The sequence below is a fragment of the Gymnodraco acuticeps genome, unplaced genomic scaffold, assembly GCF_902827175.1.
Source record: "Gymnodraco acuticeps unplaced genomic scaffold, fGymAcu1.1, whole genome shotgun sequence".
NCBI lineage: Eukaryota > Metazoa > Chordata > Actinopteri > Perciformes > Bathydraconidae > Gymnodraco > Gymnodraco acuticeps.
Genome location: NW_022992126.1, coordinates 174,623 through 194,616, shown reverse-complemented (window position 1 = coordinate 194,616; position 19,994 = coordinate 174,623). Strand labels below are relative to the sequence as shown.

The following is a 19,994-nucleotide window of genomic DNA, read 5'->3' as shown; positions in this document are numbered from 1 at the left end:
AGGAGAGCCCGAGAAGATGGAGTGGATGCGCTCCAACATAAACAGAGTGACACCAATGTGACCCATATGAGGGCTGTGTCTTCTTAAGGGCCAATATGACATGGGGCTCAGGAGGATAGCCCAGGTAGATACTATGACTGTTATTGAACCACATATTTGACATTTTTTGAGCAACCAGTGTCACATATCATCAACCTAATAGAAAGTAATATCGGTATAAAAAAGAAGAACATTCGGTAACACTTTATTTGTAAATACATTAAAGCATATAGGCTAGTATGGCTAACGCTAGCATGCATGCAACGCTACCGTGTATGCTAGCGCGAATGCTGGCGCGAATGCTAATGCAAATGCTAGCGCGAATGCTAAGCATTTTCTCATTGTGTTTAAACATCTCCAAATGTCATCACATAAACACAATACATGTTACTAATCCTTACAGTGTAAGTACACTAACAGTCATTGCTTTCTGACGGACTTGACCCTTTTACTATTCAGGTTGCATAGGGAAAATTAGTAGTTGTCTACTGCCATGCTATTCAGTTCACTTTATCCTACCCGGTTTCCTGTCCAACCTTCAGTACACATTTTCCAAAAATATAAATGTGCAAATATGAAACATACTGCTATTGGTAGCTGAACTGTCAATACCCCAAAACATATTCTTAGATATAAATATCTAATTTTGAGTTATTTAGACACAATTAACACTTATAGTTTAATGTCTTGATACATAAGAATAAATCATATTTGTTCAGTGGCGAACCGTCAGGGCCTTCAAGGCAGATGAGTAACAAATGCGTCACTTTCGGGCAAAAATAACTTCTCCGCCCACTTTTGGGGGAAAACAACGCTGTCAGTTGAACGGCGGTCAATACAAATTCTGAAGTTTTTGCCAATCCGATCAGAAATGTAAGAAAACCGGAGATTTTTGGATCATCAAAGAGCCCGATTCCAATGGCTAGACAGGCAAACAATTGCATTAAGCCATTATAAATCGACGATCGGGCTCGACATATGGTTAAATATAGCAGTAGGCTATCGATTTTCATAGATGAGAGTAACATCGACGTCACTTTACGGCCCCGCCCACTTTTTGGGGAAACAACGCTGTCATTTGAACGGCGATCGAGCCTGAAGCCACAGAGCTCTTCTTTTACTGTCCTTTCTTCTTAGAGGAAGTACAGAAACACTGAACTCTGGATTATTTGTAATGTTTGAGGTGCAATAAACGACAAGGCAGCTTGTTGGCATGATAAAACTATTTTGTTCCGCCTCGCTCATGAGAGTAACAGCTGAAGAAATTACAGCCTCGCCTACTGATTTTAATTTAACCATATATCAAGACCAATTGTCGATTACCAATGATCAAATGCAATTGTTTACCTGTCTGGCCATCGTAATCGGGCTCTTTGAAGATCCAAAAATCGACGGTTTTCAAAAAATGTTGATCGGATTGGCACAAACTTCAGAATTGGTATTGACCGCCATTCAAATGACAGCGTTGTTTTCCCCCAAAAGTGAGCGGAGCCGTAATTTTTGCCCGGAAGTGACGTAGGTGTTACTCTCATCTATTCAGAGAATACCCTGGAACACTCAGATAAACAAACAAAAAATCGATTTAATTATATAAATAAAATGTATATAAAATGAATAAATGAGAATCGTATCTGTGTTGTTGATCTGTAATATTACAGTGTTACGTTGATTTGTTTGTCCTTCTCGGACCATGCACTACGCATTTCAGTGGTTTTGTGAAAGCAACCAATCAGGTCTTGTTATCCTTCAACCAAGGTATTCTACATCCTTGATCGAATGCCCTGGGGCCTCATTTATAAAGGGATATACGCTCAAAAAATGGCGTACGCCAGTTTCTACGCAATGTTTGCTAAAATACTAACTTGACGGGAAAATGTGCGGTCCTCCACGCAAACTCTAACCCATGCGTACGCACTAAGCACAACAACGGGAGAGACGAGAAACTGCGACACCGCGTTGGCAGAAGGAAGAATGGAGAGAAATATGTGGAAATAATACCATAAATAAAATGTTACCTCTCATTTATCATATATGAACAGTGGCGGCGGGTCATTAGGGGCAGGTGGGGCACAGCCCCACCTAGTGTCAGAAGAAAGTATTACAAATAATGATTACAAAAAAAATACTAAAAAATAAATAAAAAAACATATAAAATATATATAATCTGATTCGTCTGTACATTTCTGTTTTAGTCTGTGTTCTTCTAATTAGTGTCTAGAGTGCCGTTTTGAGCTGTTTAGAGCCATGTGGGACAAAACCCGATCCTGCCCCTCCCTCTCACAGTCTAAGTGAACGGTGATTGTAAAAACTACACTGCGCATGCTCAGAGTATTTTTCTATTTAATGTGTGTGGCAAAAAAATAATGACGTAGGGGCATAGTGCTCCCATCCCCACCATACGTCATCTCACATAATTCAGAATTGATTGGCTGTAAGTACTCACGTGTGCAGTGCTGCGAAACGTCACGTGTAGTTTGAAGAGGAGACGAGAAAGCAGCATATAGCTAACATCACCAGCGATTAAAAGAAGTAAAAAACTGAAAGAAAATGAATGAAGTTGACCATTTACTGGAGCACACATTTGAGACACTTAGTCTCGGAGAGAAACTGGAGGTAAAGCGCCTCGGTGCCCACCATCCACCGGATTTCCAAATGGTCCAGACTGCGGGCAAAGTTAAACGTGGGTTTAACGCTGAGTGCTAAAAAGAAATGGCTAACGGCGAGCATCCAGAAGAATTCCCTCTTTTGCTTTCCTTGCCTGCTTTTTGGTGAAGATCAAGGTACTTGGTCGAGGACAGGTTACAAGGACTTAAAGCATCTTTCGGAGAGGACAATGAAGCATGAGAGCAGCAACAGTCATTTGGAAAATGCCGTAAAATTGGGATTACTTGGAAGGGTGAATGTTGCAGCTCAGATTGACAGCGCCTACAGACGCGGCATTGATTCTCATAATAGGAAGGTGGAAGAAAACAGGTACGTGCTTGGTCGGATCATCACCTGTATTAAACTGTGTGGGAAATGTGAGACAGCACTGCGGGGCCACAACGAGTCGGCGGACTCTCTGAATCCAGGGATATTCAGGTCAATTTTCGAGACAATGTGTGAGGGCGATTCCAGGCTTCAACGGCACTAAGAAGCTCAGCTTGTTTTCAAAGGGACATCAAGCACCATACAGAATGAACTCTTGGACTGCATGTATGATGTGTACAGGGAGGAAATAGCCAAGCAAGTGGACAACACATCATTTGTTGCCGTTCAGGCCGACGAGACAACCGATGTCTCCTGTAAATCGCAAATGGTGATTGTGCTGCGATACATTATGCCTGACCTCACAGTTACAGAGCGTTTTTTGGAGTTGTGTGGAAGTAAAGGACAAAACTGGTGTAGGTCTCTCTAACAGCATCAAGGCTGTTCTGGAACCCCTGAAGCTGAAAGAAAAGCTAATCGCTCAGACCTATGACGGGGCGGCCGTCATGAGCGGTAACGTGCGCGGGGTACAGACGGTGATGAAGGAGACGTACCCAAACGCTCAGTTTGTTCACTGCTACGCCCACCAACTGAACCTGACCCTGCAGCAACTGTGTTCAGCAAGGATGAGCATCCTGAAGGTGTTTTTTGCAGATCTAACTGCTTTTTCCACTTTTTTATCCGGTGCTCCAAAACGTGTTGAAGCTCTTGCAGAGGCAACACAGAGACGCATCCCACGGCCACCGGCTGTGAGATGGAACTTTAAAAGCAGAACTGTGAACGCGGTTTGGGAGACCCGAGATGCACTACTTCAGTGTATGAAGCATATACGCGCACAACCAGGATGGGATGCGGTCACCATAAGTGAGGCATACGGCCTGTCAAAGAAACTGCGGGACCGAGCATTTATGCAGCTCCTGGAGTTTTTTTCGTTGCTTATGCCAGAAGTGGATGTTCTATACAACACTCTGCAAAAACGAAGCATCGATGCACCTGGGATCAACAGCGCGCTCTGCCGTTTCAAGGAAAATGTTCAGAAAATGAGGCAGAAAACTGATGCATTGGCCGCCACTGCTCATGATGGAACAGACGAGCCAGGCCGACGAGTCAGCAGCACAGCGCCGGTGATGAAGGAGGCTTGTGACACAGTCATCTCACAGGTGGAACAGAGGTTCTCACAGAGTGACCATTTGATCGCTGCAAAGCTTGTTGACAGCTCATTCTTCCCACAGCATGTCTACACCTGAGCTTGACTGCGCCGTGAAACTGTGGCCTGCGTTGGGAAACAAGGAGAAGTTGAAGTCTGAGCTGACCACGCTCTACCGCCACAGTGAGCTTCACACTGTTATTTTGGTCAAAATAATAGTGACAACTCCGATGACGACATCCGAGTCAGAGAGGAACTTTTCCACCCTCAAAAGGATAAAGACTTTCACTCGCAACACCATGGGACAGCCGCGACTTAACGCATTGGCCATGCTTTCAATTGAAAGCCAGTTGATCCAGCAACTACAGGACTTCATCTCCAAAGTGATAGACACATTCTGTCAGAGGAAGGACCGCCGTGCCGCTTTTCTTTTCAAGTGAGCCTTCAGCTTTGGTAAGTTCATTTATGTCATATATTTTGTTGATCTTCTGTGTTTTGCCTCTGCTGGATCGATTGATATTGTGACCTCGATGATGAGTGTCTGTGTTTTCCTTATATTTACAGTCTATGGTGTTTTAATGCTAAAGCATTACGGTTGTTGTTATTGTTAAGAATTACTTTGTGATGGTGACCTTTACTCCATGTATGAAGGTGCATTACTATGACATCCCCACGCTGTGTACGTAAATGTATGCGCTCACAGTATTGCTCCTGTGGTCTTCAGTATGTAATTTGACACTCCCCCTCTCTCTCTCCTCCCCCCCTCTCTCTGTCCCCCCTCTCTCTCCTCCCTCTCTCTGTCCCCCCCCTCTCTCTCTCTCTCTCTCTCTCCCCCGACCTCTTTCTGCCCCCCCAGTTTTGTACACCTAGAAACGCCACTGTATATGAAGAATTCATTTTCAAACATTGATTAAAGCCAATCTTAAAATGATTAAACAAACGCCTGTTTGGACTCCTCAGTGCACACAAAAACATAACTTGGAGACATAAATAAATACGGATATGTTATTTAAAACCACCTCGAATATGTTGTGTTAATGTTATGAAATGTTTTCTCATAAATGATGCGGTAAGCAGGAGGACAGAATTACGTCTAAACTGAGGCCGTTTTGCATTTCTATAGGTTGTATAGATACGAGCATGGTTTTATATACTATTGTGGTGACCACCTTTAATACACTGGGTTACATAATCCACACATGGAACTAGAGTTGGGGGTATTGTTTCCACACGGACATATATGTGGTTACCTTTATATGTTGTGTGCCCTCCTGGCTCTTTCTCTTGTTGTCCCGGGCTGCGACCCGACAACACCTGCATTTCTGCTGCTCATTAAAGACAGTTTTGCACCTTCGATGCACCGCCTCCGACTCCCTTTCTCTCGGCACTACACTGGTGACCCCGACAGCGTCTTGAGAAGTTTCCGAGACGGACCCGAACACGGCAAAGGAAACTCAGGTTTCTTTCTCGAAATGCCGGGGATTGATTGGAGACGTCCGTTGCTGCCACCGGCGCGCGGACTGAGGCTCGGTGCGTGCCCCGCGGAATGGCTGGGGACTTTGCTCGCCATTCCCGCATCGGCTTTCCGGCTACAGGGAGACCATGCACGACCTGCTGGGTCGACCAGCAACCCGATTGCTGCCTCGTGGGCTTGTTACTTCAGGGCGTGCGGCTGCACGTCCCAGCTGCGCTGGTTGACGGCAGCTAGCGGCTAACCACGTGGGGCTAACGACGGCTAGTGCTAACGGCTATCAGCCCTTTTGATTTTTTTTTTGATTTTTTTTTCTGGTGCTTGAGAGGAGGTTCGACCAGCCGGTTGACCTCGTGTGGACACTCACTTTTTCACCACCTCAACGGCGGTTCCAGACGCCACTCAAGTTTCCTTCGGCGCCTGGGTGGTGCACTCCTGGACCTCGCCTCGACAGTTTCAGACGTCACCCATGCCTTCGTCGGCCCGTGGGTGGCGCGCTTCGGGACCCTGTCTGGCCTCTTCCTTCGCCTTGGCGGTTTCGGACGTCGCCCATGCCTTCATCGGCCCGTGGGTGGCGCGCTCCGGGACCCTGCCTGGCCTGGCCTCTCCTCTTACCGCGGCTCACGGTTCGCCTCAACGGCAGCTTTGGACGCCCCCCCCGTCTGGCCTCTCCCCTGTCCCCGGCTCTTTCCTCCCGAGGACTTCGTGCCCGCCGCCGCTGTGCCCTCGCCTGCGGCCGGGCAGCGCTCCTTCCTGCTGGGGACCACCGGGTTATTCACGCCCGTTGCGGCTCAGCGACCCGGTTTTCACCGACTGGCGGGTGATGACTTCATTCGCCACGACGCCTACTGCGGACCCCTTACGACGGCCTGTTCCCGGCCCGCCCCCAGTGGAGATGCCCTCGTTGGGGCCCCTACCCTCTACTGCGCCCCCCTTCCGACGGCCCGTTCCACCTGCAACCTCAGCCTCCTCGGCCCCTGTGGTGCTTCCTCCCGGACGCGGGGATTTGTTTGCCATGTTAGGATTCTGGGGGGGCTTGTGTGGTGACCACCTTTAATACACTGGGTTACATAATCCACACATGGAACTAGAGTTGGGGGTATTGTTTCCACACGGACATATATGTGGTTACCTTTATATGTTGTGTGCCCTCCTGGCTCTTTCTCTTGTTGTCCCGGGCTGCGACCCGACAACACCTGCATTTCTGCTGCTCATTAAAGACAGTTTTGCACCTTCGATGCACCGCCTCCGACTCCCTTTCTCTCAGCACTACACTATCATGTTTAATCGTGTTTTATGCCGTTTGCCAAGACTTGATAAGTCGCTCGTAAAACACAGAAGGTATGTAAGCTAAGAACACCATATGTGGTAAATTGTAAAGCTAATATAACACAACACATTGGTTGTATTTCCTTTAACTGGTGGATATAGAGTTGCTGCGGGGTTGAGATGCACAGGCTGCAGCGGAGACGCTGATCGACAGCTGGGAAACAAACCACCAAATACAAAAACATAATTCAGATCCAGTCGTCATGACTCCACTCCGGAGGGATTCCCCGATCATTTCTTACAGTTTCTCATCAAGGGGAGGGTCTCCTGTCCCCCGGTACAAACACACTGCCTGAGGAAGACTATGTGTATTTATTTTGTCATTAACCTTTTTCGGACCACTTATTTATTTATTTTGGTGACGATCCGACCTCCATGCTGCTACTCTGGTTCAAACTGCATCCACCAAACAATATGATTTATCTCGACCTCCCCAAAATAACCAAAATCTGACACGGTGTGAGATGTCTTTTTTAGCTGTTCTGTCGTCATTTCCTGCTATCTTCTTCATGCAGTCAATCAAAATTAATGAATGAATGGGCGTTTCGTTGACTATTTATAGGCAAATATGGGCGTTACGTGAAGCCCGCAAAAGCTGCACCGCATTTCGAGTCGATTGTGATTTATAAAAGGGAAACCGGCGTAGGAAGTGCTGTACGCACTTTCCTCGCCGGTACGCAATGTTTGGTGAATCGGAAAATGTCGGAACATTTCTGTACCTATTTTTTGGATTTCTACTACGTAAGCAACCTTCCCACGTCAATCCTACGCACGGCGTTATAAATGAGGCCCCTGGCCGTTGCAGTGAATGAGAGCGTACGTTTGGACCATACAGTCTATGGTTTGGACTGACAGTTTGATCAACCAATCATATATTGATTTGTAGCCAATGGGCGTATTCTTTCAGAGTTCCCCTCGGTTCCAGGGTACTCTAGATTCTAGTTAACTGGCTCGAGACAGAGGATCTAGAACAAATGCAACGAAGCAATTCATGCCGTTTTATTGTTTTTAACGTTGAAATGACAAGTGCAACAGGTGAAGATGAAGTTGTTGCGTATTTATTGTGAGTACCCTTTTCAACACGACAATTCAGTGAAAAGACGGCGATTATAATGTCGCGGGGGGGGGGGGGGGGGGGGGGGGGGGCGGGGTGTGTGTGTGTCTACAGAAGGTCCAGTTGTGATAGACACGGTTCGCCACTGCATTTGTTAAGTGTTATTATGGGAGAATTACTATTCTTGTGGTACTACTGCCTTATTAGGCCCATATTGAGCAGCGCATATTAAGACCAAAACTCATGTACAACAACTTCTTTACTTGCAATAAATAAGCACTAATTAGAGGGTTATTGAGGAAAAACTCTCAACTAATGGCCTATTACTTGTAGAATATGGTCATGTAGAATAAAGCATTAATAAGTGTTTTATAATGACTAATAAAGAGCCAATATACTGCTAATATGCATGTTAATTACTAGTTGATGGTTCATTTGTGTACCTTAATATAAAGTGTTACCGAACATTCATAAAAGAATCATGCAGGAATTAGTTAACAGCACATAAACTCCACTAAAATAATCACCTTTATATCTTACATATCAAACAAAACAATTGTTATCCCCCCAAAAAACCCTAATCTACTTGTAAGCAGTCTTTCCCATTCCTCCTGGAGCCTCTTTATTTGGATGTCGGATGGAGTAAGGGGGCTCTACCTGTACGTGTGGTGCCGATCGCTGCGGATGGTTTGACGGCCATGTCGTCCCATCTCAACGAGGCCCAGAGAAGCCTTAGCATCAGGCTAACACCAGCCAAAGACTTCACGGTCTGCAGACGGTACCTATAACACAGGGATTAGGTATTAATCATGTATATAGTTGCATGTAACCATTAGTCCAACCAAGTAGTGCTTTAAACATAGCATAACACCTAACATAACATGACAAAAAGCTATACTGAAAGAAACTCCAGGGAAATGGAAATATCTGTTGTGTAAAAATATGCTCTTCACTGCTCGTGTCATGCAGTTTATTATTGCGGTCCAATTGACGGTCAGTGACTCGCTTGGTGTTACCGAAAATACATTGTAGCATGATGATGAAATCGGGAAGGCAGAGTAAAAACAGACAGTGTTGTTTGGTGAGGAACTTGGACATTTCCATGAAAGAACTTACTGGCTGCTATTTTTGAATAAATAATTTAATTATATAACTAATTCTCGAGAGTGATTCATTATCTCTGACTATAAAAGCAAGCAAAAACAATTTACTTCAATGGGAAACATTTGCATAATTCCTTTTAGGGTGTAAGAGACTGCTCTGAGTGTATAATTAGGCAACTTATTCCATGCATTATTATGCTGTTTAGTAAAAAACCTTTTGAACATCTTCTATAATATCATCATGAGACTGTGTCTTCAGTATAAATCACTTTCCCATGTGTAAAAACAGGTGGGAAAATGTAACACCAAATAAACAGAAAATCAACAGGCCATGGCATTCTGAAAAAACAAGGGGAGAATTTAAAAGAGCGATGCTTAAGGAATGTAGGATTAACCTTATCCACCAACAACAAATCGATAAAACGACAATTACAAATAATGGTTAGTTTTAGACCCAATTATCTGTATAATTAGCAAAGTAGTAACTCCTGGTTGCTTAGAGAGAGTTTTAGAGAAAATGTTAATAAGCTTGTGAGAAAAATAACCAGAGAGCCATCTTACCTCCAGGTGATGCCGAACGTGGGCCTGGGTGAGGGATACGGCCAGATATCCAGCGCTGGCTTGGCATTGTAGCTGAAGATGGACACCTCACGAAACCCGCCTCGCCTTGCCAGCACCTTCAGGTTGTCATGTGGCAGTACAAAAATACTCTTGCGGCTGCTCTTGGTGACAAACTTACGGTAAGAAGGAAGGGCAGTGTCTGAGCGAGTCTTCTTGGTGCGGGAGAACTTGAGGAGACGGACCCGGCCCTTTGTGGACAACGAGTCCTCCAGACTCACAGCGACAGACAACAATGAGGTCTTACCACGGCTGTCAGTTGTGGACTTACTGACTGACAGTGCTGTCTTCTGCTCCTTCGTCACTATCTCACTCTGGCTGTCCTCTGACTGACTGTCCAGCCCAGGGGAACAGACTTTGGTCACAGTTGTTTTGGTCATGGTAGTGAGGGTGGACACTGCGCTGTTTTCTGTTGTCGACGCGACAGGCTTTTTCACAACAGCCGGCTCATTCGATGGCATTTTTGCTATCCTCATCTCCGTAGAAACAACAGTTGTGGTGGTTGTGGTTACCTGGGTGATGATGGTTTTGAGTCGTTCTGTAGTCCCGCTGTTACTGTTCTCCTCTGCAAAGCCGTCGCTCAGACTTAACTTCTCTGCTGAGGGTATAGGAGACGGCGCCATCCTGATGATCTTCACCGCAGGACTGGGTTTGTCCTCCATAGACTGAAATGGGAAAGTGCTAGTTCCAAGTGCTCCTACATTGTTCTCCAGCCTCGCGATCTTCAGTGGAGGTTTGTAGTCCTGGTCTGAGGTCATTGTCTTGCTCTCTATCTTAGAAACTAGGCTTGGCCCCTTGTCCCCAACCTCTGTACAATCATTCAAAGGGGCCAAATCTCCATTCACTAAAGGCTTTGGCTGCGTGCCGTCCTTCAACGACACAACCACCCCATGTTCTTCAACTTTACCAATGATGTTCTCCTTAAGCTGTGTACTGCTGATAAGTATACCATTATTTGAGCTCATTACAGAGTTACTTAACACATTTTCACTCCCCAAGCCATCATTACCATTTACCTGAGGGAGAGGAGAAACTGGCTTGGGAATGCCATCGCTTTCGGTTTTACCTTGTCCAATGCGTTCTATATTTTCTAGGATCTCCTTTGGCCCCATGCCGTTTTCCTCTGTGCTTGAATGTGCTGAGCCTAAGGTTTCTGGGTTTGGATTAATACCTTTAGAAGGAGATGTGTTTTGACTGCCTATCTGCCCAAGAACACTTGGAGAAGTCCGTAGGGAGTCGAATTTGAAGTTGGAAACCTCAGACCCAGTTTTTTCAATATGTGCAGCCTTGGTAACATCTGATGTTACGGTGGCTGTTTGTCGCTCTAAAGAGCTTTGAATTCCCCCTGCTGGTGTTTCTTGTGAATTAGGCAGTTTGATGCCCTCTTGCCATGAAATGTCTGTATTTGTTTCTTTTTGCCCCATAGTCCTTTCTACTAAGTCTGCCTCCAATACCTTGGGCTTTGAAAGAGTTTGGTTTTGTGTACCTGTACTGCAACTGTCTTTGGGTGTGGAGTCAGGAACAGGAGAAGGAGTAGGAAGAGAGACAGTCTGATTCGTAGTTTTAGAGGGTTCATGCAGACCCTCCTTGACATCCTCTCGTCCTTCAACTGTTCCCAGCACTCGAATTTGTGTTGTGGGTTTCTCCTCTTCTTTTACAGCTCTGCCCAGTGCAAGCTGTGTCTGAGCGAGAGCATGGGGCTTGAGTGGAGACCGTGGCCGGACCGGAGTGCTCGGAGGGGGGGTTGCTGTGAATGCAACGGGTATAAGAGTCTGAGGGTTGGCGGCAGACGCCTGCTGCCTTTGCCTCTCTTCAATAACGCGCTGCTTTACACGTCGCTCCAGCAGGCCGTCCAGTTTGGAGGTCTTGACCTTCTTGTAGGGAATGCGCGTTATGAAGCCCTTGCTGACATCTACTACATCGTAGTTAAAGGGCCGTGTGGAGATATCTGTAGGCTCCTCCTTCACAGCAGTCTTTTCCTCCTGAATACTGGAACCTGAAGAGAAAATGTATTCAGACTTTAATCTGCATTGATATACAACTGGGATAATCACATTCTCTGTCAATACAGTTTAAAACGTACACAATATAAAAAAAAAATGTGTAATACTAAGAGCCATTCAAGTTTAAAACTACACATGCATTTAGATAGTGCTATTACACAAAGCCGCACTGTCATACTTTGCTCTTCTGGTCGTGAGTCTGGAGGGTCCACCTCCATCTTTGTTGGCGTTTCATCTGCTGGTAATTCCTCAGACTTTTCCTTCTCCTCTGCCCCTTGTTTCTGTTCCTCTTCCATCCTCTCATTAGACTCCAACTCATTAGTCATTGGATGATATGTTGCAGGCTTGGAGAGGCTGGAGGAGTCTTGATCTTTCTCCTCACCGCTCGACACAGCAGCTCCCTGAGCCTCTGGTGCAGCGACAGTGGGGCGTCGACTCAAGTCCAGCAGGGTACATTTCTTGCCAAGTTTAGCATCTTTGGAAAAAAAAAAAAAAACCTGTTTTATTATATTGAAGAAACACATCTAGAGCTACTAATGTTTGGCATTCATTTTACAATTTGTTGTACTTAACACTCTTAAAAAAAGATAATCATGCAGTTTTCATCTTACACAACTTCAAAAATTTGTTTTTGTCCCTGCAGTGGATCTGCAGCTTGGCTAAACATTTTAAATAATAAGGTAAAGTAAAAGGTCAAAAAATTAAACATAAACCAACAGTATGATTATTCAAATATTTGGGACGTTTTTGATTTGCTTAACATAATGACATCCAAAAGCAAATCAAAAGTGAGGCTTGAATGCAACACACACAAATTCATTGTTGAGATTGCTGCACAAGAGACTAAATCTTAGAGACTAAATCTAAAATTTGAGAAAAACACATTTTAGGCCCCTAAAGTCTCCCATTCCGGACCTTCCAGTTCTTTGCGGTAGTTGGGGTTTGTGTTGCCGGGAAGCTTGGGGTCAAACCGCTGCACATAAGTCCTACTGATCCAGCTCCAGCCCCCATAGCCGGTTACACGATACTCCTCTCCTTTCTGCTTCCACACCTTCAAGCAATACAAGATGAAGTATGAGTCATGGAGGGATACAACAACCTAAGAACGATGAACGTTTCCAACAGAGAAAAGCGAATCAGGAAAAACTAAAAAAACGAGTTTTAAGAGGAGGGCAAAGTTCCAAAGAGCGCTTAAAGCTAAAGGTTACTCACATACTGATCACTAATTGTTGAGGGAAATGACTCATTGCAGAGCTCCACTGGCTGCATCAAAGAGCCCTTGATAGTCACTCACGCACAACATACAGTACACAGCATTGATTCCCACAGCAAAGCCTCAGTTTTCTGCACGGTAAAGTCTAAATCTACAAGTGGACTAGCCTGAAATATATCACCCTCATCCCATGGTTCGTATCGTTTTATGTTGTGTTGGCACAGACCACTAAACTAAATGGCTGGTTAACTTTTCCTTAGATGAGGTAGCACAAAAATCATTCGAAATGAAAAGGGATTTTTGAGATAACCCTGCGCTTGTAAAAGTGTGAAAGGCTGAAGGAAAAAGGAAATATCATCCTAAATACAATACATTTGGATTCATAATAGCAGGAAGTGATGTGTGAGGGTAAGCAGAATAATTATTTTGGTGATCACAGCTGACAGAGGCAGCTCAAATATTGACAGCTCAGTAATTCATATTCTTCTTTTGTTCATTTTACCCCCCTCATTTATTTGAAGGTTTTGCTGAAAAGGGAAAAAATATCATGCATGCAGTCAGCAGTCAGGTGACAGTACAGACCTCTTTGTAACCATTAATGGGTGCAAATACACAGCATTTATGCTTAGTATGTAGTACAAGTAGGTGCAGGAGTGAAGAGGGTGTTCATTGTGTGTCTGAATTGCAAGTCAATATCTTAACAATATTGAAAACCAAGGATTTGTGAGTATCTAAGCGACATACCTGGTGTTTAATGGGAAAGGTGTACTTGACCCATGTGGCCTGCTGCATCGTCTCTTCATCCTCCAGCTTCTTCTCCCTCTTCTTCACCTTCTCCTTCTCCTCACGTTCAATGGATGTCATGCGATTCAACCTGAAATTGTTTTAATTGTCATACAGTGTAGCATGTTGCTCTTACATTGTACAGTCAGTGACTTCTAGCAAGAATAGAAACTTGGCTGTTAAAAGTATTTTTCCAATGTATGTAGCTATAAGATATATCCAAATTAACTTAATCATTTTCATATTCAAAAACAACATTTTAGAAAACGTGTAATTAAAAAAATATGGCAATATCTACATGTGTCTTGCCTTAGGTGTAAGTAAACAACTGGGAAGCTTCTTGAGTAATGTAAGCCCATAATTAAAGCCCTGAAAAAGATGAAAGGTGCTCTTGGAACAGGAAAAGAACATGACACTCACAAATGTTCTCCACGTTTCTGAAAAGCTCACAGTTCAGTCTCAAACACAAGCACACTCTGATCCCAACCTTGTAAATATTGGACAATGTCTTCTTTAAAAAGGGGCGTTGTGGTGTTGAGCAGTAGTAGAGGCAGAGGTGGGTGGCAGTGGAAGCGGACTTGCAGTCTAAATATTATGCCTCACAGCTAGGGTGGGCCTTTTGATCTGATCTGCTTATGATCGCCTCTGCCTGCTAAACTGAACACACACACCCAGTGTACGTCATGAACGCTTGTGAAGTATTGAATGTCTTGCATCTAGACTGAAAACATATGGAGTGACAGCAACCTTATAGGAATCGCTTTCTTAGTTTGTGTTTTATATCACATTGTAAAAGCACATATAATGAAAGTACGTCCACACACATGCACACTGTTAATAAACTATGTGTGTACCTGGTGTGGCCCAGTGAGTCCTTCCAGACAGGCAGCATAGCCACAGGTTTGATGGCACACTCCAGGATGGCCAGGGCCAGCGCAAACTCTCTGGCCTTACTGCACATCTGAACAGCTTTGATCCAGTTGGTCCTATAAAACAAGAAAACAAACACTGAACATTTCGAAATCTCTCTCTTTACTTTTGATTTTTTTTGGCCTATCCCAGTTTTAAGTTGTTTTACTAGTAAGGAAGAAGTGGCATAATTCTGGCCTTTTTCATAACTGACATAATTAAATTGAATTACTGAAAGGCACCAATGCCAACATGACTGACAACTAGTGTTGACTGATAGTGCTGACTCCCATTTGCATTTCAGTGTGGCATTGGAGAATGAACTCAGGTGTTCATGCATCAAATTTGCAATGGCTAAAATGTTATTTGCGGTCGGACAAGGAAGACTTGCATACCCATTTGCCGTTTAGATGAAAAAGCCAATGGCTGGACAAGACTCTTGCATGATGTAAGAGCGCAGTGGGTGCTGGTGTACCGCACTCATGTCTATTATCGGTACATCCATACAGACAACCTAGAGTATCAGAATAGTAATATACAATTTCCATATGACAGTGCCTGACTCTACCTGTGTGAGGCCCAGTTAGGGTGCATGAAGGGTGCTGGAACGTTGTTCTCCAGCTGGATGATGGTGATTCTCAGTGTGGAGATGGTCAGAACCTTGGAGCCATGAATAGACCCGTTCCACTTAAACTCTCCTGCTGGTGTCATGCAGAACTTGTGGGAGAGATGCCGCCTCTTGTCGTGGTCCTGATGAAAAGACAAAAAAATATGTTTTTAGAACCTACCAGCAATTTCATATCATCTTTGTTCGCACACCAATTACTAATCCAAGTGACTTGAATGTCTTGATAAAAGTGGAAGAAACCCTTGCAATCATGTAGCAAAACAAATACCAGAAGGGTCTGGAATCTACTGAGCCACCTTGCAGCTTATTCAATGCTTTTCTCTACTTTCAAACGTCGTGCTGCTTACCTCTCGGTGCTGGTGCTTGTTGAGTGCCACAGTATTGCTACTGTATTGATTATGATAGACACGGTATTTCCCCTCCTGGCCCAGCTTGAAGAATGGACTAAGTGTCCCCTTCATCACCACCTCCTTCCCTCGCGTGCTGACACGGGTGACGTCACCTTGTGCATTTACTACTAGTACCTGAAGAGGTAGGGGGGGGGGGGGACATGAGTCATTCAGATTTATTACAGACTGCCTTATGACAAGTGACATTTAGATTCCACTGTAAAATGTCGCAACCAATTTCTCTGATTAAAAAAAAAAATCCTCATTCAAGTTATTTAAATTACAACCTTGTAAATGAGCTAAGTCACGCTCCTGCTTATCTAAGTTAAAGTCAAACTAAATAATCTTTTAATAGGTCAAAGGTTAGTAAGGGACACAATTAAATAGCCTGAAGATAGTTAGGTTAATCTCCAATTCTCTTCCACTAGGCCATTGCATAATTCTACATACATTGGCATGCTTTTGAGCTGGGTGTTGGACACTATTCTCACCTCTTTGCCCTCCTTGAAGACCTTGTTGGCTTCATGAACAGCAGCAGCCACCTGTTGGCTCTTCATCTGGCTGAGTTTGCTCTCGGGGTTCCTCAGTCGGGTCACCATGCGAGTTGCTGCGGACCCCCTACCGCCGGGACACGGCTCACCGTTAGCGTCCTTACCGTCCCCTGAAAACCCAATACAAAGTTCAGTCCAAGACAGATAAGACTTTAACAGTCTCATACAATAGCACAGTCTATTGGAAAAGCTGTATGATGTGCAATGATCACGGAAGGAATACTCAATTATTAAAAGTCATAAAACTGCCTTTCTCATAAGGTGATCAAATGTTCTGCTTGTCTGTTTTAAGTGCTATTAACTTAATTAAATGTATAATGTGAAAAAAATGGCTTGTGTGAAACTGAGAGATACCCTTTTCTAGCATCATTTTAAGCTTGCAAAGGTGGTTTTTTTAAATCAAGAAGTCAAATTTAGATCAGAATCCCCTTTCACGATAGACACCCTAGCACAGCTGAGTGCCGTTTTCATCAGTATAATATAAATTAGACAACAAAAGAGAAGTAATTATTATATTGTCAAACCTATGTCATCAAGGCTGGCCAGGGAGGACTGGGAGGACTTGTCAGCCAGGTCTGGAGGTTCAGGACATCTTGTAACAGCCCCCATGCTGCCGTTACTGTTCTCCTCACTGGCCTGGGGCGGCTGGCTCAGGCTGGGGATACCATCTCCGCTGCCGGGGACAGAATCTGATGCTGGGTTTTCTGTTCGCAGACAGAAACGATTGAATGTTACCAGTTTTATCTAGATTGTTTTCTTGCTGTTGTTAGTCAGACATCTTTCAGGGTTTGCATAAATGCCTCAGCAAGGTATAGGTGTATACCTGGGAAAAAAATGATTGAACTAGAAAACCAAGACACATAAAGCTGTCGAAAATGACTAATAAAAAAGGTGTTCTGCACAAGTGGTAGCTCGGTCTACATTTTTTAAAAGCATCATTAATGGGAAAGTTCCGAAATAATAAAGGCTGTGGCTCCCTCTACTGATAAGTCATGCGTAATGCAAGCAATGAAAGAGGAATGGGTCAATAAAAAGCAATGGGCAACCGATATAGAAGACTTATGCATAACTGACTACAACACTGAGAACATCAATGCATGGTGAAAACTGAAATAACTGAGGATGTAGATGTATAGCTTATAACTTCAGTGTTTCGACACAAGGCACTACATGAACAGTAATCTGGATAATCAGAGGTTCTAATTACAAGAAAGCATCAGAAGAAAAGCTTTTTATAAGTATAAGTATAGTTAAGTATGGTGAGGGTTGGTTATAGTCACACTGGGTGCAGTGACAATGCTTCTGATTGAAAAAGCAATGGATGCAATCAGCGTCTCAGCTCTTTGGATGAAAGAGAGTATAATGAATAAAGAGTTCAAGTGCAAAACCGCAGAAAGTATTCCAAGGCTGACGCCGGGTATCATGAAGAAAACATTTAGAGAACTGAACACTAACGCCAACAGATGGGTTGAGAGCCACTTGGGGAATAAGGCGCAACAAACTGTCACTGATCTGAGATTTATCACACAATTCAGTGAAGATACAGACAGTTGTAGTAGAGCAGATTCACAAAATGAGTCTAAGGAGGTAAGCTTCTCCCTGAAGTGCCCTTGTATACCTTTGGTGTTGATAAATACCTCCATATTGGAACACCTTTCTATCAGAGGCTCTATGGTTTGGAGGCCATTGCCTTTGGAGCCTCCAAGCCCAGGCTACAGCTCATGGTGGTGGGGGATTGCTTGTGTTGTGCAGGGGCACAAAGAAGTATAGGGCCGTATGTAATGCTACTGCCACTACTGAATTATTCAACAATAGATGAACAGCAGCAATGTTGTAGATTTTGTATCTTATAATGCATTAATAGCATGGAGACAATGGAAAGAAGAAGAGATGGGCAGTGTGGAAATAAAGTCACATTTTAACATCATCCATTGGAGAAAAAATAAAGTTATCTAACTTTGTATACAGTATCACCTTAAAGAAATGCATCTTCTTATATAACCTTTTTTAGGTGAATGCTCTCAAGGCCAATTAGCTAACCAAAGATGTTCAGTGTTTTGCTGCTCGTGCAATAAATACATTTTATTCTGTATAAGTGCCTATTTAATGCACTGAATCATTTGTATTCAGCAAAACATAGATACACATTTCAAATATGTCACTTGTGAGTGTTAAACTTGTCGCAGCAATTTAATTAATTAGGATTCAAATAACAGCATTTATTCTTAAATCAATAAGTAATTACACCACTGTTGAGATGTACTTTTCTCCAAGGCTCAACACAGCGTAGCGTGCCGGTTTAGAGACCCAGAGGAAAAGTGTTTCAGTTAAATGATCACCGATTCTCAAATGCCTTTTTCAGAATGTTTTGTGGAATTCAAAAAGCATAAATACCTCCACCATCCTTTTTCTCTTCCCTGGCCTCTTGTTTTGTTTCCTCCTCCGTCAGCTCTGTGACCTTGCCCTCTTGTTGCCCCTCGTCCCTCAACTTGGCCTCTTCATCTTCATTCTCCACATCCACCTCCATCTTCTCCTTCTCCAGCCGCTCTTTCTGGGCCTCCTCTGCAGCTCGTCTCTTCACCTCCTCCAGCTCCTCCTCCCTCTTAGCCCGCAACCGCTCCAGGATCTCCTCTGGATAAAAGAAGAACAACACGTCAAGTAAACATTTTAAAGACATAAGAAACAAAAGGCTGAGACAATACATAGTCTGTGATTGTCATTATTACACTGATGAAGAACACAAGTTGCGAGTGTTAAAAGCAGTGGTGTAGTGGGGATATATTTTACTGGGTGGACGGGGCGGGTGGACGGGGGGGAGAGACACTATGGACGTGCTCGTGAACTGTCAATGGGGGGGGGGGACTGTGTGTGCCGTTTAAAAAATATAATAATAAGGGGCGGTGCCGGCCGTCAGCGAACCGAGCCGGCCTTTCTGCGCGACTGTCACTCAAATGCGGGACACCTGGTCACCCTACACACACTCACAGTGCTGCCCCTCACACACGCTTCAAATCAAGTTGCATAAATGCTTGAGCTACGTTTTTATTATAATTACTGTGAAATGTATTAAGTTTTCGCCATTATTACAACAAATACACACTTGCAATGATTTTATATTTATTAGACTATTAAAAAAAAAAAATCATGCTTCAAATAAGTGGGGGGACGGCGATCCCCCGCATCCAACGCCCCCACTACACCACTGGTTAAAAGTGTGTCTAAACATCCATGTCCAGATCCAGAATACACACTTTTAGTAGAAGGCTTGAGAGAAAAGCCAGTGATGCTGAATGATGTTGTTTTCAACAGGAAATACTGTGATCTCAAATCACATTAAAAGCCACAATGAAGCAGATTCTAGTTATGGATGGAAAGAAGGAGACAGCATCGGAGTAAATTCAGTGCAAGATTTGAATTTTAAAGAAGAATTTAAACCTAAATTAAAACTAGCAAACAAAGAGGATATGTTTTTGGGGGCCGCATTATACCATGCTTGAACTTGTGTTTATCTTCCAACAGACCTCCTTGTTTGGACTTCACAAATAGAAGCAGCAAGAGACTGTTTATAGGAATGATATTACATGATTTGCATTTCAAATGTTTGGTAAATATACATGCTTGTAGATGTTGATTTCATGACCTGCTGTAAACGTCACAATAAAGTTAGACACAATTGCATTATGCAGTGTTTACAACTGAGCAAAACTGTATTGAAACATCATTAATAGGGACACACTGAGGGATAAGCATGTTGGGTTAATGATACGAAATGGAAGACTGCAAAGTCCTT

At 43.8% G+C, this 19,994-nt stretch overlaps 1 protein-coding gene across 1 annotated transcript in view; it reads right to left on the bottom strand.

Annotated features, from left to right (window-relative positions):
* Window positions 1-19,994, bottom strand: part of LOC117538003 (nucleosome-remodeling factor subunit BPTF-like) — a 53,589-nt gene that overhangs the window by 23,324 nt on the left and 10,271 nt on the right. Inside the window, 11 exon segments of the mRNA XM_034203477.1 lie at window positions 8,665-8,789; window positions 9,672-11,724; window positions 11,910-12,206; window positions 12,647-12,782; window positions 13,689-13,818; window positions 14,582-14,713; window positions 15,205-15,386; window positions 15,612-15,788; window positions 16,145-16,314; window positions 16,729-16,908; window positions 18,599-18,835. Coding sequence (XP_034059368.1) covers window positions 8,665-8,789; window positions 9,672-11,724; window positions 11,910-12,206; window positions 12,647-12,782; window positions 13,689-13,818; window positions 14,582-14,713; window positions 15,205-15,386; window positions 15,612-15,788; window positions 16,145-16,314; window positions 16,729-16,908; window positions 18,599-18,835 — 3,819 coding nt within the window.